Source organism: Rhinopithecus bieti, unplaced genomic scaffold (genome assembly GCF_001698545.2).
Source record: "Rhinopithecus bieti isolate Rb0 unplaced genomic scaffold, ASM169854v2 scaffold_6717, whole genome shotgun sequence".
Taxonomy (NCBI): Eukaryota; Metazoa; Chordata; class Mammalia; order Primates; family Cercopithecidae; genus Rhinopithecus; species Rhinopithecus bieti.
In genome coordinates, this window is record NW_016805334.1 from 476,864 (window position 1) to 502,528 (window position 25,665).

The 25,665-nt window shown below is 42.1% G+C and overlaps 1 protein-coding gene and 1 pseudogene across 1 annotated transcript; one reads left to right on the forward strand and one right to left on the reverse strand.

The window, feature by feature from the left end:
- Positions 1–712: 712 nt before the first annotated feature.
- On the forward strand, positions 713–22,522 carry ARMH4 (armadillo like helical domain containing 4). The gene is made up of 4 exons (XM_017872193.1): positions 713–864; positions 13,580–15,001; positions 20,677–20,928; positions 22,272–22,522. Exons 2-4 carry the CDS (start codon positions 13,636–13,638, stop codon positions 22,520–22,522), a joined length of 1,869 nt encoding a protein of 622 aa, XP_017727682.1. The 5' UTR covers positions 713–864; positions 13,580–13,635.
- On the reverse strand, positions 11,282–11,699 carry LOC108529726 (ubiquitin-60S ribosomal protein L40 pseudogene; annotated as a pseudogene).
- Positions 22,523–25,665: the final 3,143 nt, after the last annotated feature.

The window sequence follows — 25,665 nt, forward strand, 5'->3', positions numbered from 1 at the left end:
GCCTTTAGATTCCAACACCTCTTTCCACACCATTAGAAATAACAGAAAAAGAAAACAGTCCTTGAGAGGCTCAAGAATGGAGGACACAAATTCCCGGTGGCCACGCGAGCCGAAAGACCTTGGACAAGTTACACAGCCCTTAGCCTTAACCTCCTACCCTGGTAAATGAGGACTACAATGTCTATACTTCTATCGTGCAGATTAAGCAGGTAAAGTAATGGGCAAAGCATCTACTCTTGTGCAAGGGCTCAATCAACCTTACTTATGACTAGCACTAGTTTGCAACCTCTCCGAGAGACGGAGAAGGGAAATTCTGTGTAGAGTTACTTTAAGGGTCCTACTTAAGGGCCCTGCCAAGCCGTCCATAGTTTCCACAAGGAACACTCTGCAGTCTCAGATTTGCGCTCCTTGCCTGAACCAAAGACCAGCAAAATTGAGATTTTTCTTGTGTAAACGGTGCCCTGGTCTCTTCTCTGTAGGTAGGGAAGCGGAGCTGCCGCAGAAGCTCCGGCTGTAAAGAGGGGAAGCGGAGCACGGGATCTCCGAGGGGTCCCAGGTGCCCGGACTCCAGCAGAAGCCGCCCCCGCGGGGGAGCGGAGGCGGGGAAGTGGGCGCCGAGGGGCGTTGGGCGACGGCGTCGGCTGTCAGTGCCAGCAGAGCCGGGGCGGGCACACCTACTCACCGCCCAATCCCCGGCCGTAGCCGCGGCCTTATGAATAAGCAACAAAGCGAAGCGCCCTCCCCCTAGCGTCCCAGACAGCTAGGGAGTCGCCGCCGCCGCCGCAGGGCCCGCCGCGGGGATGCCGAGCGCCCGCGCCGCCGCTGCCTCTGTCCTCCGCGCGCTGCTCCGCTGAAGGCGCACAGGTGAGGACGAGCCCGGCTCCGGCCACTTGGGCGGCCGCGGCTGTAGACGTGGCGCCGGGGCAGGGACGGAACCGAGCCTCAGTGGCGTGGGGTCGTCCCGGGAGCGTGCAGTCCCGGGAACGTTGCAGCTCTGGGTGCGCCAGGCGTGCGCCCGGAGCCTCCTCCAGAGCGCGGTGCCCAGGTGCGGGGTGCGCGGGGGCAGCTCCGGGCGCTCTGGGCGCGGCGCGCAGGCCTCGGAGGACTCACGGCACTCCTTGCTCCAGCCCAGCCTCCTAGCTCCGCACCAGCGAGCCGGCCTTTGTGCTGGCGGAGCTTGCAGGGCTGGCTGCTTTTGTGTGGGCTTTTCTTTCTCCCTCCGCTCGCAATCCCGCAGCAGTGAGAGAGAAGTTCCCGAAAACAACGGTTTACTCCTTTCAAACCGTCGATCGCAGTGTCCCCAGTGCCACTCAGAGCCCAACAATCGAGGAGCGAATCGGGCTGCGGTCGCCACCGAAATATATCCGGCCACTTTGCAGAAAACAAACAGTTGAGTGTTTAGCGCAGTGATGTCGAGCCTCCTTGCTCAGCCGCTGACCCGTCCCCCAGGACGCGGCTGGAGGACGCTCCTTGGAAAGGTCACTTAATTAAAAGAGGGCCTGCGGGTTAGACCTGGGGAAGGCGAGGCTCTGCTTGAGACTCTGTAATAGTTGGGAGGTGCTGCCGGAGGTGCCCAAATGTCTCATGTGCCTCGTGGCCACTGACAGAATCTGACCTGTGTAGATTCCAAACATGTAGAACCTTGGCTGGCGAGGAAGCAAGCAGGAGCGAACAAAACAGGTCCGGACCCTTAAGAGTTTGGGTTCTCAAAGATGAGAAATCCTTGACATTCCCAGATGATCCCTAGGATCCGCCTCGCACTTGGCATCCAATTTCAGTGCAGAACTGATGTGGAAGAGAGGAGAGATGGCTGCTTTAAAGTGTCTGCCTTCTTTCTTTGCAAGTTTTAGTTTGAAACTTGAGGGGGAGTGTTGAGTAGTTCGCAAAACCATCCCTAGAGTTCTGAAGGATCTCTTCTCCAAAGGACAAAAATTCTTGAGTGGTCAGAATTCACATGCCTGCTCTTTCTTTTGGTTTATTTCCTTGGTGACAAGTGATGCTGTTGGGCTCCAAGGAGTCTCCTTTAAGCCAAGCATCTACAGTCATTGACTTTGGCACACATGCCAGTGGAACCCCACAGTAGCATCTATTGAAACACACAACCGGGTAAGGTTTCACAGTATCAGAACATTGCTTCTTTTACACACACAGATTTAAAGGTACTCTGACTTGCTCTTATGAATAAAGTGGTATTTTTTGTATTTGTCATAATAATGAACCAAGCACTTGTGCAGCAGACAGATTTGACATTGGTTGAGTTTATTCATAAAAATTCCCAAGGCTCACCAAGTGTAAGGTAGCTACAGCAACGGAGCCAATTAGAGAGATGTGAATTTGTCTTTGTTTTCATGGGAGGTTTCTTACTATATATTCCAGAGTTTCCAGATCCTTACAATATTATAATTTGGTATTACAGAAATGGTTTGATGCTAAATATAAGTATAGAATCAAAATGAGGAAAATAGGTTTATCTGTTGTGGAAAACGTCCGCTCTCCAACTAAAGGTGTCCTTTGCCCTTTATTCTGTAGATGTTTGTCTGAAAAGTTGTGTATGGAATTGTATTTTGTTAATTGAGCTTATAAAATTCTCATGTAGGGAAGCTGTCTATTCAGAGGGAACCTGGTTTTAATTTTTGTAAAATGAAAACTCATTCCCTAATCAAGATGTGAGGTCAATCTTATTTTTCCATATTGTGTTTACTTGGTGATTATAAGGAAAGTATCTGAAGCTAGTTTCAGCTTCCCTTTAAATGTCAACTACTTAGAGATCTAGTTAAGCAAATGGCTACATTTGTGTACCACAAAAAACAAAAATGAAGTGTCCAATTGGGTCACTGGAATAAACTGTCTGATGGATGGAGAAGAGCTTGTTGATCAAGCTTGATCAGGATAGGATTCTGCAGACAGCAGAAGCCTCTCAGGTCACATTGTCTACGTGAAAACTGAAGGGGGAAGCTCCATGGGAATAACTTGGTGAAAAAAATGCTACTCCATTTGTGGCTGATGTTATGGATGCTTCAAATTGCTCACATTTCTGTAGTTTGATGGGAATGCATGTCAGTAGCATGCTGGTATCTTATATTGCATGATACTGTACTTTTTTTTTTTCAAACGGCTTTTATGTCTATTATCACTTTTGTGTGTGTTCTCCACCCTTAGAAAAAATGTAACAAGCATTGTTATTTCTACTTTGCAACAAGAAAACTGAGTTTCAGCAATTTGCCTAAGGTAGAGCTGGAACTCAAATAAACCTATTTTTAAATCTTCAAGTCCATCTCCTTTTACCAGGGATGAGGTGATATGCTAGGGGTGATAAGCACGGATATCTTCATTTGTCTACATCACTAATTTGTAGAGACTAAAGCTTGTGGGCTCAGTATGTAGGACTTAGGTATGGTCTTCAGGGATGGTAAATTGCTTTGCTGGTATTTAGTTTCCAGAGTAGCTATTTTGACCCCAGCCTACTTACCCTCTTTACTGCCAGCTCTGGGGCTGCTTTCCTCCTGGGGGACCATGCTTTTCTTTGTGGTTACTTACTCCTTCTCCTTCCATTGTGATGGAACATGCTGCTGAAAGGATCGTCTGTTATTCAGCTATTTAATTTATGGTGAAGGATAGCTGCAGCCCAGATCCTAAAGCAATATAACAGACCAGTGATGATTGTCAGTAGCACAGTGAATCAGAAATGTGGTACCTTAATGCCATGTGCCACAGCTGGGCTAATAGGGTGAAAGTCTTTATAAGCTCAGCTTTAAATAAATACAATAGTATTGGCAATAAGATAGTATTGGCAGTAAGAACCTTAAGGATTTAAAAAAAGGAAAAGTAAGACAATGATAAATTAGTCATTGAGGAATGGTCATGAAAAGAACAAAATGGGAAGATTGTTAAGACACAAAGACACAAGATGGAAAGATTATGAAGACACAAGGATTATTAAGACACTTTCCCCCTCATCAGAGAGTCACTAATTGTATTTCAAAAGGTGAGATGGCATTTCAATCATGTTGACCTGAAGCTGTAAGACTTGTTACCTGCAACTGTTGGTCTGTTGTGTGTGTGTATGAAATAAACTCTGAAACGTTAAAATATAGCAGAAATGAGAACATATAAGTTATTGTTAGAGTGGCACATTAAATAAGTAGACAAAATTGGCTAGGTATTGAATAAAACATACAATTAGACACAGTTAGACCATGAAATGTCATTAAAAAAATCTTCCAGTACAAAATAAAGACTCTAAACATTCTTTTTCACATTCTTCAATGGTTATTTGTATTCACATCATGCCAACAAATATTTATGGAATCTCTCCTCTTTGTGCCTACCCTTATTGCTAATTATGTGGCAAAAAAAAGGAATGGTAAAGACTAGTGTTTGTGTGCAAAGAACACAATCTCATTTGAGGTGCTGAGACTTACATGACAATTCATGCTACAGGAGCTAGGAGAAGGGTGGGGAAAGAATGGGCCAGAATGGGACGTGACCTGGGAGGCCAGGGTTTGGATACCTGGGCAGGGAACCACGGGTCGTACAGTGTCATCCTCAAAACTTGGGAGCCTGAATGCTGAGCACGGTGGCTCATGCCTGTAATCCCAACACTTTGGGAGGCCAAAGTGGGTGGATCACGAAGCCAAGAGTTCGAGAGCAGCCTGGCCAACAAGGTGAAACCCCATTTCTACTAAGAATACAAAAATTAGTGGGACATGGTGGTGGGTGCCTATAATCCTAGCTACTCGGTAGGCTGAGGCAGGAGAATTGCTTGAACCTGGGAGGTGGAGGTTGTTTTGAGCCGAGATCATGCCACTGCTCTCCAGCCTGGGCAACAGAGCAAGATTCCATCTCGAAAACAAAACAAAACAAAACAAAAACCAACTTAAGAGCCTGAGATGAGTATGGCACTTAAAAGTGCTATGTATATGACTGATGATGGTGTTTATACTGGGCACCATGGTGCGGGGTTGCATTATTAGATATGGACCTTGGCAATTGTATATTTGGGGACATTATATGTTGTGTTTTAGGAAAGCAGAGAGTTGTGTGGCAAAGGTAGGGACCTTGAATTCTTACAGAATCCAAAAGATCAAAAACAGACACTATTCCTTAGGCAAGTTACTTATCCTCTACTGGCCTGTTGTTTTCCTCATCTAAAAAGTGGGAATAACGACAGTATCTACCTTATTAGGTTGTTGTAAGGATTAAATAAGATAATTTCCATTGGGCACTTAGAATGCTTGGCACATAGCAGCTCCCAAGTGGTAGCTGTCTTTGATTGATTATTGCAATTTTTAGTCTTCAGAATAAACTGGCTGGGTGTGGTGGCTCACACCTATAATCCTAGCAATTTGGGAGACTGAGGCGGGCGAATCATGAGGTCAAGGGATTGAGACCATCCCAGCCAACATGGTGAAACCCCATCTCTACTAAAAACACAAAAATTAGCTGGGAGTGGTGGCGCGCACTTGTGGTCCCAGCTGCTTGGGAGGCTGAGGCAGGAGAATCGCTTGAACCTGGGAAACGGAGGTTGCTGTGAGCTGAGATCTCGCCACTGCACTCCAGCCTGGTGACAGAGTGAGACTTTGTCTCAAAAAAAAAAAAAATCTGGATTATATAAGATAGTGGATTATATAAAATAGATTGGAGAGGAGAGAGCCTAGACAAGGTCATCGATTAAGAGGCATTTAAAATACTAACAATCCAGTGAGGTGATCAGAAGTTACAATTCCAAAAGAAGTTATGAGAGGAGGATCCACAGCAGTTGTGAATCTAGAATGTAAAGGAGAGAAGAGTTCAAGGTGGCCACCAAAGTTCAGATGAAGATGGTTGTGTTTGAAGTGTCATCAAAGTAACTTACAGTTGACAATGAAAAGCCAAGATGAGGTAGCTTTCTTCACCTACCCCACAGTAGCTCTCTGTAGTTTTTGTGTATATCATAAGAAAATGAAAATATAAAGCCAACTGTCACCAGTTTATTGGCAAACTCTACAGCCCTCCCTTGTCTTGAGTACTCTTGGGGCGATGCTCATTGTGCCTTAATATTATATGTGAAACTCAGTTTACACTGGAAATAGTAGCTTCATCACTGGTGAGAATGATTTAACATATTGGTTTCCCTTTTGTGTTTTCATTTTGGTAATGTACTGAAATAGCAGTATTCATTTTAGTTGGAAAAAATATTGACCCAGTGCTTACAAAATCTGATGAACCAGATGGCCAAGGCTGGTATTTTTTTATGTTGCCTTTCATTTGTCTTTGAAACTTGAATATGCCTAGACTTGACAAAGAAACAGATTCTGGACTGTAGCTATGTAAGATTGTCAAAGATAAAGCCTGACAGAACAGCTTATCTTGCTCACTGGTGGCAGAAATGCAGTAAATTGTTCAGAAGACTGCCAAGCTATTAGGATAGATACCTTGATAGCAAATGATCGACAAAGTGCTACTGACCTGCTCTGAAGGAGATGCTTTTTAAGCTATTCAAAGCTGATACCCAACATCGGTTGGTAATTTGGTTAGAGCTTATTTATCTGAATTAATTTGCATCGAGAGAGACAGTGAAAAGAAAGCAGCATCCAAATACACAGTGGGAGGGAAAAGTAAGAGGAATGTTCTTTTTGTTTGTTTGTTAAATATTCTTATGATTGAGCTAATTGAAGATAATTAAGACACAGAATTCTAATATGCAATGGAATGTCTCCTCCTTCCACTTCTTCCAGCAAAGTGGGCTGTAGACATTCATCTGTTTGTTCAGCCAATATTTACTGAGCATTTCTTCTGTGCCAGGCACATTGCCAGGAAGAGGATACAGTATTGAGGAAAAAGGAAAAGGCTCATAGCCTTAAAATATGGTTGCAGATGGTTATTTAGGTTTAGAAATATTGTCGAATTAACAACAGTCTTCTCTTATTTATTCTTGAGCGTCATGTAACTCCCATTGTGGGACATCAGACTAATGGGAGTGACTACATGAACCTATACTGGGCTTTGAAAGATGGAGAAAATCTGGGAATTTGAAGGTCATCTATCAGTTTATCTGAGTTGCAGGCGTGTTCCCTGTTATTCTTCTTACAGGTTGTCTTTTTTCCTTTTAACGTACAAGCGTTGCTTTCAATAGTGGGGAGAGGGAACATATGGCCTCAATACACAGACATAGAGAAAGCTTGCATAAATGCCTATGAAAAAGGGGGAAAAAAGCAAAGGCTTGTGGTTCACCCCCACTCTTTCTGTTGTAATTGAATTTAGAAAGCAGGTGGCTGACAATCACAGAAGGAAAGTCTTTTGGAGCAATAGCAGAATTCCCTTCACACAAAACTTCTAAAACCCAAGATACAGATGAAAATAAAACTTTGAAGGAAAATTATGTTTTGGAAAGGCAGTGGGGCTGTATTGTCTTTATTATTTATCCCTTCTTCCCTTGGTCTGATTTGTTTGTAAAATTTTTCTCTCAGTCCACACGACTCCATAACATACACATAACACATAAAGCATCTGCTCCACCATTTGAGTGCCTTTCCTACTTGATGGCAACATTATAGGAATATAGAAATATTTGTAGTTTTATTTTATGTCATATAGGTGAGGTATAAGAATAAAATCGTGGATGAAGAAGGGATTTCAATGATTATTTTAATTCCTCATTTTGTCAAAGGAGAAACTGGGGCCACTTGCTCAGTATCATATAGCAAGTTTTAACATCAATAAAGCTACGATTCAGGAATCATTTTTCTGATGCCAGCCCAAGTCCCTCTAAACTCTATTACCATTCATGATGGCCTGGGGTTTTCAGATTTTTATTCAGAAGTATGGGGTCATGTGGGCCAAGGTTTTAGGCCACGTGTTTAGTAAGATTTCACTGAATAGAACAAGTATTTGTTTAGGAAGGAGCAGCTACCTGAATGGATCAGGAATGAACCACAGAGTTCTATAGCTTTTATGACTCTTCAAGCACATAGATATAATTTAGTAGGTGAATTTGTCTGAACAGAAACCCAAAGGTGTAATTTCATTGACTGTCAATACTCTTGTTTCACAGCTATCATATATATATATATATGATAATATATATATTTTGAGATGGAGTTTCCCTCTGTCACCCAGGCTGGAGTGCAGTGGCACGATCTTGGCTCACTGCAAGCCCCGCCTCCCAGGTTCATGCCATTCTCCTGCCTCAGCCTCCTGAATAGCTGGGACTACAGGCGCCCGCCACCACTCCTGGCTAATTTTTTTGTATTTTTAGTGGAGATGGGGTTTCACCGTGTGAGCCAGGATGTTCTCAATCTCCTGGCCTCATGATCCGCCCGCCTTGGCCTCCCAAAGTGCTGGGATTACAGGTGTGAGCCACCGCGCCCGGCCTCCCAAAGTGCTGGGATTACAGGCGTGAGCCACCGCGCCCGGCCTCGTATGTTTTTGTTGTTGTTGTTGTTGTCTGTTTGTTTTTGAGACAGGGGCTTTTCTTTGTCACCCAGAATGGGGTGCAGTGGTGTGATCATGGCTCACTGCAGTCTTGACTTTTCGGGCTCAAGTGATTCTCCCACTTCAACCTCCTGAGTAGTTGGATCTACTGGCATGTGCCTGGCTAATTTTGTAGAGATGAGATTTTGCCATGTTGCTCAGGTTGGTCTCAAACTCCTGGACTCAGGTAATCCTCCTGCCTTGGCCTCCCAAAGCACTGGGACTACAGGTATGAACCACGGCACCTGGCCCCTTCACTACATTTTTGTTTTAAGGAAGGCAAATAGAGGCATCAAGCCAAATTCAGTGATCTGTTACCTGGCTATGAATTAGAGTACATCCTAGCTCATCTAAAGTACAGTGATAACTAATGTCCAGAATGTTGACATGCTGTAGCACATGCTGTTTCCTCTTTATCAAATATCTTTGCCATTTTCTCTTTTTTAAAAAGAATAATGCAGCCAGGTGTGGTGGCTTACGCCTGTAATCCCAGAACTTTGGGAGACTGAGGTGGGTGGATTGCTTGAGGTCAGGAGTTTGAGACCAGCCTGGCCAAATGGTGAAACCCTATCTCTACTAAAAATACAAAAATTAGCTGGGTGTGATGGCGGGCACCTGTAATCCCAGCTACTTAGGAAGTTGAGGCAGGAGAATCGCTTGAACCCAGAAGGTGGAGGGAGCAGTGAGCTGAGATCGCACCACTGCACTCCAACCTGGGTGACAGAGCAAGACTCTTGTCTCAAAAAAAGAGAAGATGGGCATGGTGGCTCATGCCTGTAATCCTAGCACATTGGGAGGTTGAGGCAGGTGGATCACTTGGGGTCAGAAGTTCGAGACCAGCCTGGCCAACATGGTGAAACCCCATCTCTATTAAAAATACAAAAATTAGCTGGGTGTGGTAGTGGGCACCTGTAATCCCAGCTACTTGGGAGGCTGCGGCAGGAGAATCACTTGAACCTGGGTGACGGAGGTTGCAGTGAGCCGAGATGGCATCAGTGCACTCCAGCCTGGGCAACAGAGTGAGACCCTATCTCAAAAACAAACATACAAACAAACAAAAACAATGCTAACTAACAGTATGTAATTTAATATTCAGATATGTTTGTTTCAAACCCCCTTTGCATATGGGGAAACTTAGCATCCCTCTCATTATCCTTGCAGATTCTTTGGGGACTTACGTTTCTTTTAGTCATCTCTGGCTTCCGTTTTCTTCTGCTAAATTTGTAATCCCTGATATGCTGTTTCTTTTCTGCACATGATACTATTATACTCATGATGCCATTCCATTCCTGTATTTCCCTGAAGCATCATGGACTCAAGATTTCTGTGTAACAAATTACCCCATAGCTTAGTGGCTTGAAATAACAATAATTATTTGTTATTTTGTACCAGTTCTATGCATCACAAATTTGGAAGTAACTTAGCTGCGTGGTTCTGGCACAAAGTCTTTCAAGAAGGTGTAGTCAAGATGTCAGCCAGGGGTGCAGTCATCCGAAGGGCTGAGTGGGGCTGCTGGACCAATTTCCAAGATGGTACACTCATATGGTGGTGGTAGTTGGCAGGAAGCCTTGGCTCTAAATCCATGGATTCCTTTTTTTCTCACATAGAAAAAGTCAGTCTTCTTGTGCTGTGTGGTGGTGCATGCCTGTGGTCCTACTTACTTAGGAGCTTGATGCAGGAGGATTGCTAGAGCCCAGGAGTTCAAGTCCAGCCTGGGGAAAGAAAAAAAGAGAAGAAAGGGAAGGGGAGGGGAGCTCACACCTGTAATTTCAGCACTTTGGGAGGCTGAGGCAGTTGGATCACTTGAGGTCAGGAGTTCAAGACCAGTCTGGCCAACATGGTGAAACCCCATCTCTAATAAAAATACAAAAATTAGCTGGGCATGGTGGTGCACGCCTGTAGTCCCAGCTACTCGGGAGGCTGAGGCACAGGAACTCGGGAGCTGGAGGTTGCAGTGAGCTGACTCGCACTGCATTCCAGCCTGGGCAACAGAGTGAAACTCCGTCTCAAGAAAAAAAAAAAAAAAAGAAAAGAAACAAAAAAAAGAGGAAGGAAAGAAAATTCAGCCTTCTTTTTGTCTTCAGCCGTGTAGATCATGTCCTGAGGACTTTACCTTTCTTCCTTCTTGAAAGGACCTACAAGACTAAATGAGATAACACATGGAAGCTTTGAAACTCCTTAAGGGAAGAAGGCCCTATGATAATAAATTTATAAATTTCACATGTGCACATCATTTGCTTAACTTAGATCATTGAATGATTAGACATGAAAGAAAGAAAAAAATGTAAACTTTATAAAGTTGAGGTTTTTATTTTAGAATTTTAGTTTCAAGGTTTAATTTTCTAGAAAACTTGCAGCATCTCTGAGAAATTTCTGATGATGGGAAGAGAAAAGGTCCTACTCAGCAACATAGATAAAAAAGAGAACTGAAACCCTTAAATTTGGGGGAAAATTAACAATTTTAATATAGTTTTAGTTGTAATGAGAATGTGAGTAGTTTATTTTAAATACTACAATACATTTTTTATCTTATAATAATGGATATTCAGTAAAGATTGCTAATTTTAAAATATATTTTGTTTTTTTCTGAAACTATTAACCTTGCTTAAACTCTTAAACCTTTCTAATCCTTCAATTTTGAAACATGTTTTGCCTGTAATTTGTATAGTTGTTGCAGAGAATAACAAATGACTTAAGCATTTAAAATACATATTTTCTTTCTTTCTTTTTTTCTTTTTTCTGCTCTAGTCAATGAAAGGGACACTTTATTGAGGCTCCAAGGCCATGGGTCCTGGGCAGAAGGCTGCTGCCCTTCGAGGAAGGAAGAACCTTATTTGACCTTCTTCTTGGGGTGCAGGTTCTTGCTGTGGCATTTCTTCTTGCGGCAGTTGATAGCACGGGGGTGCAGGCAAGCATAGCACTTGCAGCAGATCATCTTGTCGCAGTTGTATTTCTGGGTGAGCTGGCGGAGGAAAGGCTCAATAATGCCACCTCGCAGGCACAGCACCAGGTTTAGGGTGGACTCTTTCTGGATGTTGTAGCCTGAGAGAGTGCGGCCATCCTCCAGCTGTTTCCCAGAAAGTATCAGACGCTGCTGGTTAGGTGGGATACCCTTCCTTGTCTTGAATTTTGGCTTTGACATTCTAAATAGTGTCACTGGGCTCGATCTCAAGGGTGATGGTCTTGTCCATGAGGGTCTTCACAAAGATCTGCATCTCTGCGTCTGCTGCTCGGCTGCCTCGCTGAAGAAAAAGAGCTAAAAGACACATTTTCATTGAAAACTATTTACTTACTTTTAAAAACTCTTAAAAGTAACTGGTATTCAGCATTTAATGATGATATTTAGTGTTTTCAAACACACTTTTCTTAGTCCATTTGGGCTGCTATAACAAAGTATAATAAACAGGATGTTTGTAAACAACAGAAGTTTATTGTTCACAGTTCTGGAGACTGGGAAGTCCAAGGTCAAGGTGTCAGTAGATTTGGTGTCTGGGTAGGGTCCACTTTCTGGTTCACAGAAGGCACCTTTTCGCTGTGTCCTACATGGTGGAAGGGGCCAGGGAGCTCTTGGGGTGTCTCTTTATTTTATTTTATTTTATTGTTTCAAGACGGAGTTTCCCTCTTGTCGCCCAGGCTGGACTGTGATGGCGCGATCTCGGCCGATTGCAACCTCTGCCTCCCGGGTTCAAGTGATTCGCCTTCCTCAGCCTCCCAAGTAGCTGGGATTACAGATGCCTGCTACCACGCCCAGCTAATTTTTTTGTATTTTTAGTTGAGACGGGGTTTCACCATGTTGGCCAGGCTGGTGTTGAACTCCTGACCTCAGGTGATCTGACTGCCTCTGTCTCCCAAAGTGCTGGGATTACAGGCATGAGCCACCTTGCCTGGCCCTCTTTTATTTTATTTGTTTATTTATTTATTTATTTATTTATTTTTGAGATGGAGTCTCCTGTCCAGGCTGGAGTGCAGTGGCATGATCTTAGCTCACTGCAACCTCCACCTCCCATGTTTAAGCAATTCTCCTGCCTCAGCCTCCCGAGCAGTTGGGATTACAGGTTTGCGCCACCATGCCTGGCTAATTTTTGTATTTTTATTAGAGATGGGGTTTCACCATGTTGGCCAGGCTGGTCTCAAACTCCTGACCTCAAGTGATCTGCTGGTCTCGGCCTCCTAAAATGCGGGGATTATAGGCATGAGCCACCGCGCCTGGCCTGGGGTCTCTCTCTCTCTCTCTCTTTTTTTTTTTTTTTTTTTTGAGACAGAGTTTTGCTCTTGTTGCGTAGTCTGTAGTGCAATGGCATGATCTCAGCTCACTGTAATCTCCGCCTTCCAGGTTCAAGCGATTCTCTCGCCACAGCCTCCTGAGTAGCTGAGATTACAGATGCCTGCTACCACTCCCAGTAATTTTTGTATTTTTAGTAGAGACGGGGTTTCACGATGTTGGCCAGGCTGGTCTCTAACTCCTGACCTCAGGTGATGCACTCACACTGGCCTCTGAAAGTGCTGGGATTACAGGTGTGAGCCACCGTGCCTGGCCCTGGGGTCTCTTTTATAAGGGCACAAATCCCATTCATGAGGGTTCTGCCCTCATGAAGTCATCACTTCTCAAAGGCCTCGCTTCCTAATACCACCATGTTGCTGATTAGGTTTCAACACATGAATTCTGGGGGCCACAAGCATTCAGAATGTGGCAACACTTAAAAAGTTATTTGAATGAATGTACAAGACTTACTTTTTATTTCTTTGACATGTTGCTATTTCTACATCATTTGACTACATGGTTAATAGAGGAATTTGTCCACAGACCACAGGACAACTTATTTTCCTGCAAATGTGACTTCAAGGGTAATTTATTTCAAGTAGGTATTTAAGAAACAATGAACTTAATACTTGAACTATGTGTACCTTTTTCTAGGGAACTTCAAGTTAAATCAGCAAAATTCAGCAGGGAAAAATGAACTGGGTTATCCATGTCTCAAAGGTACAAAGAAATAGAACAGTCCTCTCCTACCTACCATCTCTGTGTGTTATAAAGTCAAGGAGATTATTTTACTTACGGTTTAATTTAAAGAGACTTATTTACAACACGTATTTATATGACAGTTTGATATGCTTTATTTTTCTGCAGGATTCAATTACTGGACTTGTCAACTCTGCCAGTGTACGTGCCATTTCTCTTCCACTATGAGTGGACCGATTGTATTGCACATTTGTCTGGCTTTCTGTAACCTTCTACTTTTCAACGTTGCCACACAATGTCTGGCCTTCCCCAAAATAGAAAGGAGGGAGATAGCACATGTTCATGCGGAAAAAGGGCAGTCTGATAAGATGAACACCGATGACCTAGAAAATAGCTCCATTACCTCAAAGCAGACTCCCCAACTGGTGGTCTCTGAAGATCCAATGATGGTGTCAGCAGGACCATCGGCAACATCATTAAATAAAGCATTCTCTATTAACAAAGAAACCCAGCCTGGACGAGCTGGGCTCATGCAGACTGAACGCCCTGGTGTTTCCACTGCTACTGAGTCAGCTGTCCCAGCAGTTGAAGAAGTATTTGGTTCTAGCCAACCAGAGAGAATATCTCCTGAAAGTGGACTTTCCAAGGCCATGTTAACCATTGCTATCACTGCGACTGCTTCTCTGACTATTGATGGAAAGGAGGAACTCCTTACAAGCACTAACTTTCAGCCCATTGTAGAAGAGATCACAGAAACCACAAAAGGTTTTCTGAAGTATATGGATAACCAATCACTTGCAACTGAAAGTCAGGAAGGAGCTGGTTTGGGACATTCACCTTCATCCTATGTGAATACTAAGGAAATGCTAACCACCAATCCGAGGACTGAGAAATTTGAAGCAGACACAGACCACGGGACAACTTATTTTCCTGGTGCTGAGTCCACAGCAGGCACTGAGCCTGGAAGCCTCACACCTGATAAGGAGAAGCCTTCGCAGATGACAGCTGATAACACCCAGGCTGCTGCCACCAAGCAACCACTTGCAACTTCCGAGTACACCCTGAGTGTTGAGCCAGAAACTGACAGTCTGCTAGGAGCCCCAGAAGTCACAGTGAGTGTCAGCGCAGCTGTTCCAGCTGTTTCTGCCTTAAGTGATGAGTGGGATGACACCAAATTAGAGAGTGTAAGCCGGATAAGGACCCCCAAGCTTGGAGACAATGAAGAGACTCAGGTGAGAACGGAGATGTCTCAGACAGCACAAGTAAACCATGAGGGTATGGAAGGGGGCCAGCCTTGGACAGAGGCTGCAGAGGTGGCTCTGGAGCTGCCTGAAGGGGAAACACACACGGGCACAGCCCTGCTAATAGTGCATGGGAATGAGAGATCACCTGCTTTCACCGATCCAAGTTCCTTTACCCCCACAAGTCTAATGGAAGACATGAAAGTTTCCATTGTGAACTTGCTCCAAAGTACGGGAGACTTCACGGAATCTACCAAGGAAAACAATGCCCCGTTTTTCTTAGAGACCACTGTTTCTGTCTCAGAATATGAGTCTGAGGCAGACCAACTGTTGGGAAATACAATGAAAGGTAAAAGAAAGAAAAAAACAAGCTTTGGTTTAATTTAGAAACTTTCAATTTTTTTTAAAATGGCAATTTAGAAATAGATTGAAGTTTTAATGAAAAGCAGGCCAGGTGCAGTGGCTCATGCCTATAATCCCAGCATTTTGGGAGGCCGAGGTGGGAGGATTGCTTGAGCCCAGGAGTTTGAGACCAGCCTGGGTGATATAGTGAGACCCCTTCTCTGAAAAGGAATAAAAAAATGAAATTTGAAAAATAAAGAAAAGCAGAAGCATACAAATACATCATCTATTTTATATAAAAATTACACCCAATTCCTGTCACCCCAGCACTTTGGGAGGCCAAGGCAGGCAGCTCACTTGAGGTCAGGCGTTTGAGACCAGCCTCACCAACATGGTGAAACCCCATCTCTACTAAAATACAAAAATTAGCTGGGCGTGGTGGCAGGTGCCTGTAATCCCAGCTACTCAGGAGGCTGAGGCAGGAGAATTGCTTGAACCTGGGAGGCAGAGGTTGCAGTGAGCCAAGAGTGTGCCACTGCACTCCAGCCTGGGTGACAAGAGCGAAACTTCCTCTCAAAAAAGAAAAAGAAAAAAAAAATTACACCCAAATATAAATCCTGCCTATAGACCAGTGTTCTTTAACGGGGGATAGTTTTGTTTTGCTTTACCCTTACCCCAGGGGACATTTAGCAATGTTTGGAGACCTTTTTCGTTGTTAGAACTGAGGGGTGCTAAGATGTTGCTAAATATCTTAGACTACATAGGACAGCCCCTCATAACAAAGAATTATCCCAGCCAACATGTTAATAGCTCTGAGGCTGAGAAACCCTGATACTATTATTTTTATTTTAGACTAATATTTTTCAAACATTTTACTATGAAAATGTATAAATATACAAGAAAATATGAAAGAATTAGCTATATGTTTAAACTGTAATAAACAATCTTGGATACTTACATACACATTGTTGTAAAATATGCTCACATCCCTTATATTTCTTACAAAAAAAGTTTTAGGTAAGTACTGTAGTTATCTCATGGTATTAACTATATGAATTTTCTAATTTTGTGTTCCTAAAATGAGGACATTTAGAAATAAGGAAGGGTAGGTAGGGTGGAAGATAAATCATCTGCTTGCTTGGTTCTGCATTTTCTACTTTCTTTTAGCCTTTGCATCTGTGAATATTATAAGCTGAAAAGCCTTCTATTTGTTGTTGATGGATAATGGTTTTCTTTTATTATGGGTAGTTGGACAGATAACAACATTGGAAAGGAAAAGCTTACTGTAATGTTTACATGCTCATTTCAAATTGTTTTGGAACATGTACAACATGTTACTTCAGCCAATTAGCCCAATTAATGGAAAATATCAAATCAGTAATATGTTTTATAAGGTGTTGAGATTGAATTAAAATGGTGAAAGATCACCTGATAAATGACAAAAGAAAGATTGAATTTTACATGTCATTTTTATTTAAAGACTGAAAGACCTAGTATGCTGTTTTCATAGAAGCTTTCATAAAATGTCTTGTAAGTTGGTTTTTACATGGAGTTGGGTTCACATGGCCATGAAGACCTTAGATAGGACTGAGCAACAAGTTTACTTCAGTTCTTCATAGAACTTTTATTTTTGGAGCATTAAGTCATATAGCCCCAGATTGTTCACTGCACAATTGAATCCATGATTCTTGTGTACTAAACTTGTATTGGCTTCTATTAATACAGCCTAAGAAGTAAAATGGAATTGGTAATTTCCTGATTATTTTGATTTTTGAATATTGTACTTAGTCATAATTGCCTCAGCAAATTGTAATCTTTTAACAGGCCACTTCTTGTTATTCCTAGCACATAGCACAATTCCTGGCACATAGTAGGTACTCAGTAAATATCCTTTCAATGGATTTCCAAATGAGGATAGAGAACCATGCAGGCCTACCTTATCCAAAATCGAACAATTTCTAAATGTTCTTTGTACCAAGAGGAACAGTCAATTTATTCCTTTTGTTTTACTTTTTTTTTTGTCCCATAGAGTTAAAAGGAATGGGAAAGATTGCAGTTCTTGACAGCAGTTGTTATAGAATAGCCAGAATGTTTTGGACAGGCTTTTTTTTTTTTTTTTTTGAGACAGAGTCTGGCTCTGTCGCCCGCAGGGCTGTAGTGCAGTGCCGGATCTCACGCTCACTGCAGGAGCTCCGCCTTTCCGTGTGTTTTTATCGCCAATTCTCAAGCTGCCTTCAGCCTACCCGTGTAGCTGGGACTACAGGCGGCCACGCCACCAACCTCGCCCGGCTAGTTTTCTTTTTTTTTTTTTTTTTTTTTTTTTGTATTTTTAAGTAGAGTCGGGGGTTTCACCCGTGGTTCGCCAGGATGCGCTCCTCGATCTCCTAACCTCGTGATCCGCGTCTCGGCCTCCAATAGTGGCTGGGATTTACAGGCGTCAGCCACCGGCTCCCGCGCCGAAAAGTTTAGATACCTCCAGTTTTCGGTGATCATAGTATTTTTTCTGAAGTAAACAACCTCAAATGCTAATCTTTAGAGTCCAGGGACCACTTAGGACATTATCTTCTTCAGAATATGCATTGATTTCTTGGTGTTTTGGATATTAACAGATGAGTACGTTGAGAATTATAAGTTAGCCCTTTGACTCAGCTGCTTCCAAATGAAGATCAGGTTTTCAAAATATATCTTATAGGCGGGTACGGTGGGCTTAAGCCTGTAAACCCCAGCACTTTGCCAGCCATTTGGGAGGCCGAGACGGGCGGATCACGAGGTCAGGAGATCGAGACCATCCGGGCTAACACAGGAAACCCCAATCTCTACTAAAAAATACGAAAAACCTAGCCCAGGCAAGGGGCAGCGCCCCTGTAGTCCCAGCTACTCGGGAGGCTGAGGCAGGAGAATGCGTAAACCCAGGAGGCAGAGCTTGCAGTGAGCTGAAATCGCAGCCACTGCACTCCCAGCCTGGGCGACAGGCCGAACTCCATCTCAAAAAAACAAAAACAAAAAAAAAAAAAAAAACTGTAATATTTTTTCTCCAACATGAAAGTAGGAAGAATGAGAGATGTTAAGGAAAATTTAAAGTTTATTTAAAAATTTTTTTATTACTGTTTCTAGTTCTCACTTTTTTCTCTAACAGTAATTATCTTATTCAAAATACTATGCATTTTGACATTTCTTGCTATTTCATAAAATACAAACAGCGCCTGCATATTATTTTTGTATATGTGTTTCAAAAGTGTTCATTAATGCTTTTAAAAAATGAGGCAACAGGCCGGGCGCGGTGGCTCAAGCCAGTTAATCCCAGCACTTTGGGAGGCCGAGAGCGGGCGGATCACAAGGTCAGGAGATCGAGACCATCCTGGCGAACACGGTGAAACCCGTCTCTACTAAAAAATACAAAAAAAAAAAAAAAAAAAAACCTAGCCGGCGAGGTGGCGGCCGCCTGTAGTCCAGCCCTACACGGGAGGCCTGAGCGCAGGAGAATGGCGTAAACCCGGGAGGCGGAGCTTGCAGTGAGCTGAGATCCAGCACTGACTCAACACCCTGGACGACAGAGTGAGACTCGTCTCAAAAAAAAAAAAAAAAAAAAAAAAAAAAAAAAAAAAAAAATGAGGGCAACAGAGAGAACTCCTACTGCTTAAAATGGTAAAACTATATGTTATTGTCTTCTTGTGGCAAACAGAGCTTTGCCCTACGTGCTGGAGGTACAGAAGGACAATGAATCCTGGCTCTCTAGGGATTTACGGTAATATTGGAGAAAGGAATAAAAGAGAGACAAAATTCAAACAATGATATAGAGTGCAAATATGAAGCTCATGTGAGAACCTTACCCTAACTCACATGTTTGTCCTGTAACCAGGTATATTAATCCATCAAATATAAAAATCTCTTCAATTCAAAAGGAAAAATAGTGTAATCTGGATGAGTACCAAGAAAAGGAACTGCCTATAGTGAAAAACAAACAAATACACATTATTTTAAAGCAAATACATTGTTTTTGAGGCAACATTTTTTTAAAGTAATAGGATATGCCATGATGTCATTAATAAAAACTTTTTTTTTTCTTTTTTTTTTTAAGACGGAGTCTTGCTCTGTCATCCGGGCTGGAGTGCAGTGGCGTGATCTCGGCTCACTGCAACCTCTACCTCCTGGGTTCAAACAGTTCTCCTGCTTCAGCTTCTCAAGTGGCTGGGATGACAGGAATGTGCCACCATGCCTGGCCAATTTTTTTGTATTTTTAGTAGAGATGGGGTTTCACCATATTGGCCAGGCTGGTCTCGAACTCCTGACCTTGTGATCCTTCCACCTCAGTCTCCCAAAGTGCTGGTATTATAGGCGTGAGCCACTGCACCCGGCATGTCATTAATAAAAACTTTGAGAAACCTTTTTTAAGTTATCCCTAGAATGTTATTTTTCATTGTATAACTTACCGATCTTGCTAAAATACTTAGTATCTAGAACTGATATTTTAAAAAAGAGAGACAATAAGGTTTTCAAGAAATTAAGTTTTTAGTAGTTGCTCTGTACAGTGTTTGAAATTTCTAGCATAGCCCCTTCATAAGAAGGCAAATCTTGACTTATAAGTAGTCTGTAGAAGGCAAAACATTTATATGATCTGAAGAGAAAGCAGAGTATAATTATAGTCTTTAATATTGTATTTGAGGGAATTATAATGTTGTAAAGAAAGTGGACCTGTGACAGATAATGTCACACCCTACCAGTTCTATTCATTTCCTTTTCTGATCTAAAAGCAAGTGCACATCTTCTACAGAGGCGTCTCTAAGTTGTTCCTTGGGCTTAGCACAGTGGTTAAGAGTGCTGGCTATGTGACCAAAGGTAGGCTCCTTAGCTTTTCTAAACCTAAATTCTATAAAGTGGAGTTATAATAGCTGGTAATTATTGAATACTTACCGAATACTAGGTATTTTGCTTGTGTTATCTAATCTTTGTAGCAGCTCTATGAGATAGATACTATTATTATCCCCATTTTATAGCTGAGGAAACTCAAGGCCCACATATGTGAAATAATTTATGATCACACAGCTAGTAAGTGACTAAGGCAGGTTGGCTCTAGAGCCTGCATTCTTGAGCGCTATGATGCAGCTTCCATGGAATGATACTAGCACCTATCTCCCTGTAGCACATATGGGAGGATGCATACATAAGATACTGTATGCCATGCACTTACCATGGTGTTTAACATAGAAACTCAGTAAATATTAGTTATTGTAATTATTACTCCTTTATTTTAAAATGCTATCTTCCTTGACCATCTAGAAATGCAAATGTGAAAATTAATATACTGTATACAAATGTTTCTGAGAGTTTTTGAGTGTAGCTTGGTTCTGTATAATTTGTTTCTTAACAAACTGATTATGTTGACATTCAATCGTGCCTGAAAGGGAGCTCAGCTATTGATCTTCCTACTTTGTTTTAGATTTCATTTTAGCTTTTTCCATGAACTTCTTTATCTCTGTTGTAGATTGATTCACGTTTACTGAAAGCAGTGACAGAGAAAGCATTTATTTACTGTCATTTTATTTCTGAGTTCTCTCTTTGCTTTCCCAGTTCCTGAAATAGCATCTGCTCTCCTCCCCCCAAGTTTTTAATCATATCATGATTCTTTTTGTTGTTTTTAAAATAGGGATTTGGTCTATTTTAAAATGTTTTCCCCCCTTTAAGACATCATCACTCCAGAGATGACAACAGCTGTTCAAGAGCCAGATGCCACTTTATCCGTGGTGACACAAGAGCAGGTTGCTACCCTGGAGCTTATCAGAGACAGGGGCAAGACTGAGGAAGAAAAGGAGGACCCCTCTCCTGTGTCTGACGTTCCTGGTGTTACTCAACTGTCAAGAAGATGGGAGCCTCTGGCCACTACAGTTTCAACTACAGTCATCCCTTTGTCTTTTGAAGTTACTCCCACTGTGGAAGGTCTGTAAGGGAGGAAATTGGACTCTGTTTTGGGGGTGGATCTCTTCTGTTAAGTGGACGAGGAATAGAATGAGTGAGGCAGCCAACATTGGCAGCCGACGTGCACGCGTGCATACACACACACACACACACACACACACCTTTACCTGGAAAGGGGTGCGAACTGTGTCTTGTTTGAAGAGGTGTGACAGAGCCTTACAAGGACAAGGGTTGGCCAGGCGCGGTGGCTCAGGCCTGTAATCCCAGCACTTTCGGAGGCTGAGGCGGGTGGGTCACGAAGTCAGAGATTGAGACCATCCTGGCCAAGATGGTGAGACCCCGTCTCTACTAAAAATACAAAAAATTAGCCAGGTGTGGTGGCATGTGCCTGTAATTCCAGCTACTCGGGAGGCGGAGCTTGTGGTGAGCCGAGATCGTACCTCTGCACTCCAGCCTGGCGACAGAGCTAGACTCTGTCTCAAAAAAAAAAAAAGAAAAGGGACAAGGGTTTAGTTTGTAAGTAAGGTCTCCTGGTGGCTCACCTCTGGGTCCTCAAAGGCCAGACCCTCTGAGAAGGCTCTAAGGCTCTTCCTGTTTGGTAACTCTGCTGCAAGGAGCCAGGGGGGATGAGGTGAAAACAGCGTGGACCTGAATTTGAATCGCAAATTTGGCTTTCACTAATATTGTGGCCTCAAGCTAAGTTTCTTAACTTCTGTAAGCTTTGGTTGTTCACCTCTAAATAATGCCTATCTGTTTTATAGGTTATTTTAAGAATTTGAAATAATGTCTACAAAGTGCTTTCTATATAGGAGGCCCTCAAATGCTCTGATCTCTTAAAGGCAGTGAAGTTTTTAAAGCTGTGTGAAAGCTACTACTGTTCTAGAGTCTCTGGACTTGGGAATTTCTGGGGCTATATTTGGCTGGTTTTAAATTGACATTCCAGACCCTGATCAAGGCTCTTACTCTATGACTTGATTTTGAGAAAGACATTCTGTCTTTCCAAAGTAGTCTTTGAAATGTATTTTAATATATTTTTGTTAAATATTTTACCTTTGGCAATATATAATATAAAATCCTACAACATCCATAATATTGCCAATAGAATAAATGGGAGATTAAAATTTAAAAACAAAGTTCTGATTAGAGATAATACGTTTCCTGGAAGACAACACATTTTCCTGAAAGTCTGTGCTTTGAGGAGTTGGATTAATACAGTATGGGAAAGGACAGCCAACCCAAGTGCCAAACTTACTGTATTGTGTGATACTGGTTTAATCATTTCTTGCCTAAAAAGTGAAAATACATGCTTACATTTGCCATAATGATTATCTTGTGGGTCAAGTCCTGTCTGTTGTGTTTGGCAGAACAAACGGACACAGTCACAGGGCCAAATGAGGAGTTCACACCAGTTCTGGGATCTCCAGTGACACCCCCTGGAATAATGGTGGGGGAACCCAGCATTTCCCCTGCACTTCCTGCTTCAGAGACGTCCTCTGAGAGAAGAACTGTTGTTCCATCGATTACTCACGTTAATACAGCTGCCTCGTATGGCCTGGACCAACTTGAATCTGAAGGTATTCATGCTTTGAAGGGGATCTTTTCAAGGACTGGTTGAGCGAGTCACTGAGCAGATGTTTTTGAGAAAGAATTAAGTGGGAGTATATTCAATCTGCAGTATAGATCAGAGGTCAGTAAACTACAGCTGGGCCAAATCTGGCCTACCACTTATTTTTGAATGGCCTGTAAGCTAAGAATTATTTTTACATTTTGAAATGATTGAAAAAAAGTCAAAAGAAGAAGAATATTTTGTGATGTAGAAAAGTTATAAAAATTCAAATTTCAGTGTTCATAAATAAAGCTGTATTGGAACACAGCCATACTAATTCATTTACATATGTATGTGGCTACTTTTGTGCCACAGTGGCAGAATTAAGGAGCTGTGATAGAGCTCAGTGGCCCACAAAGCCTGAAACATTTATGATAGGGCCCTTTATAGAGCAAGTTTGCTGACTCTGCTATTATCTGTGGTTCTCAACTATAGTTGACCATTAGAATTATCTTGGAGAGCTTCTGAAACATCCCAGTGCCTGAGTCACTCCAGTTGATTCAGATGTAAGACGGTGGGGGGGGGTGAGAATCTATTTTTATAGAATCATTTTCTCCCCCAAACCCAACCAGTTTCTTTTTTTTTTTTTTTTTTTTTTTAGCGCACTCCATAAAATGGTCGCAAGGAGGAACATGAGGGTAGGAGAGGGGTTTCGCGTGGAATCGCATCAGCATTTTAAAAGACTGCCTTAGATGATTTCGGTATTCAAGCTGGTTTGAGAATACTAGATTAAGATGGAGATCTTGCATTTCCCCACCACATTTTCTTGGTTGCAAGTTTTAATGTGAATTGTATTTTTACAGCATTGCTCTGGTTGTTAATGCTGGGTTATTCTCCCTTAGTAACATCTCTGGGTTAGTCTGTGCTACTATTTGGAGATAGGCAGTTTCTTTGTTTACTAAGACCAAGAAATTCATGCCAAATTGTACTTTCCAAGACATTGGCTTTGAGCATGTAAAAGAAACTTGGGGCACAGCTGCCTATCAACAAATAAGAAGACTAGAAATATGACACACAGTCAATTAATCAGCATTTTGGCAGGTGAATAGCTCCTGGCTAGAGATACAAAATGTCCAAAGATTTATAGAGCAGAATTTCTTAAATTAATCTGGAACACTGGTAAACTTTTGGGCACTCAATTAGCCATGTGTTTGCTGCAGTAGAAGACATAGGATGTGCTATTATTTTGTTTTGTCTAAAGCAGGGAAGGTGATTGAGCTAGGTTTGCAGCTGACTCTGCTACAGACTTTCTGGGTAACACTGGTTGGCTGCTGAGAGAGAAACATGACATTTTAGGAGCAGCGTGGAGAATTCCAGAGAAACATGACATTTTAGGAGCAGTGTGGAGAATTCCACAGTAGAAGGCTGGTTTAAGAAATAGATCAAAGTGGGCTCAGGGGCTAACAGCTCTTGCATTCCACATTAAGATAAATACTGTGTGATATGACTTTGAGTTTAGCGTCTCATATTAACTGTCTGTTCTCCTTGATGCCATCTGGAAAAAGCAGGTTTCCCTAAATTAACCTGAGTTCGACATGACAGCTTTACCCAGCAGGGCTCATTAAATCAGAGAAAAAAAATATTTGTGAATAATCCATACTTGTGAAACTGCAGTAATTTTCTAAATTTAGTAGATGATGGCAGTTGTATTGAAATATGTTAGAATTTTCTGACACGCCTGAGGTGTCCTGGGGTTTTAGTTCTTTTCTTCTACACAATTCAATTTTAGCTACTTTTGATAATATATTTTGTTAGTTTTGGTCTAAATTATCCTTGTCATGGGTTACAAAACATTTTGGTCAAAAGGTATTATTTTTGCTACATTGTTGGGCTTAAGATTTTGAATTAGCACAGTTTTACTCATAAATACCAAGGAGTACAACTTATGTTTAATTAGTATACATTAATAATACCACTGTTAGTTTTATGATGGTGCATCTAGTCCTCCGAAAGCTGAATTGACTGCACTGATTCAAACAAATCAACCTACTAGACTCCTGGATGTATTGGAGGCCTCCATTTTCAATGTATGTTTTTCTACCTTGCCGAGGAATATAAATGCAGCTTGAAGCTTTGACTGGGTGAAACATTTTAATTCTACCATAAGCTTATGCCTAGAGGCAGGCAATTTTTTTTCTTATCTAGAACACTGTATTACTTATGTCAAGTTATCCGCCTCTCTTGTTTTAGTCTCTGTGATGTTTTTATATGTTATTTTAATATCTTGCTTTTTCACAAGGGGGCAGGAGCATTTCTCTGGGAAATGAGGTACTTTTCTCCATGGGATTTGGAAAGGGACATCCCTTGTTAGACACTAGACACCAAAGAAGAATGAACCTTTATGGGAATTTCTGAATCCACAGCTCTGTTTATCCTTTAAGAGATAACTGACAGCCCAAATCACTCTAAAAATGATGCCTACTTCCTTCCACCCTGTCTTCTTCCTTGTTCCTCACATCTCTACAATATGATGACTGAGAGAGGGTATGAGTTTCCAAGTATCATTTCCAAAACTAAGTATCACACATTGGGTGGCTTAAAACAACGGAAATTTATTCTCACACAGTCTGGAGCCTGCAAGTTGGAAGTCAGGATATAGGCAGGGCTCTGCTCTCTCCAAAGCCTCTAGGGGAGGAACCCCAGGGTTTCCTTGGCTTGAGGCAGCATGACTCCAGTCTATTCACATGGCCCTCTGTGTCTCTGTGCTCAAATTTCCCTCGCTTTATAAGAACACCAGTTATTGGATTAGGGCCCATCCTAATGACCTCATCTTAATTATGACCCTATTTTCAAATATGGTCACGTTCATTGGTACTACCAGTCAGGACTTGAACCTACCATTTTGAGGGACACAATTCAACATGTAACAGGGGGTCTGCTTCTGAAGAGTTTGCCAGCTGTCTATGAAGACAGATGTGCTACCTGAGTGATGTGAATTAGTAAAGTGGGAGAAGTTTTGGTGTGTTTTCCATTTCTTCGTCATTGAAGAAAGCCTGCCTTGATAAGTACATGCCACCTTGTGCATATTTCAGTGTCTTTTATCTTGTCAGCAAAAATGCAGTTTGATTTTTGAAGGGATAATGGTTTATTTTTCACCTTGCCTGATACATTTGACTTCTATGTCTGACTTTTTTTTTTAGGGAATAGATATT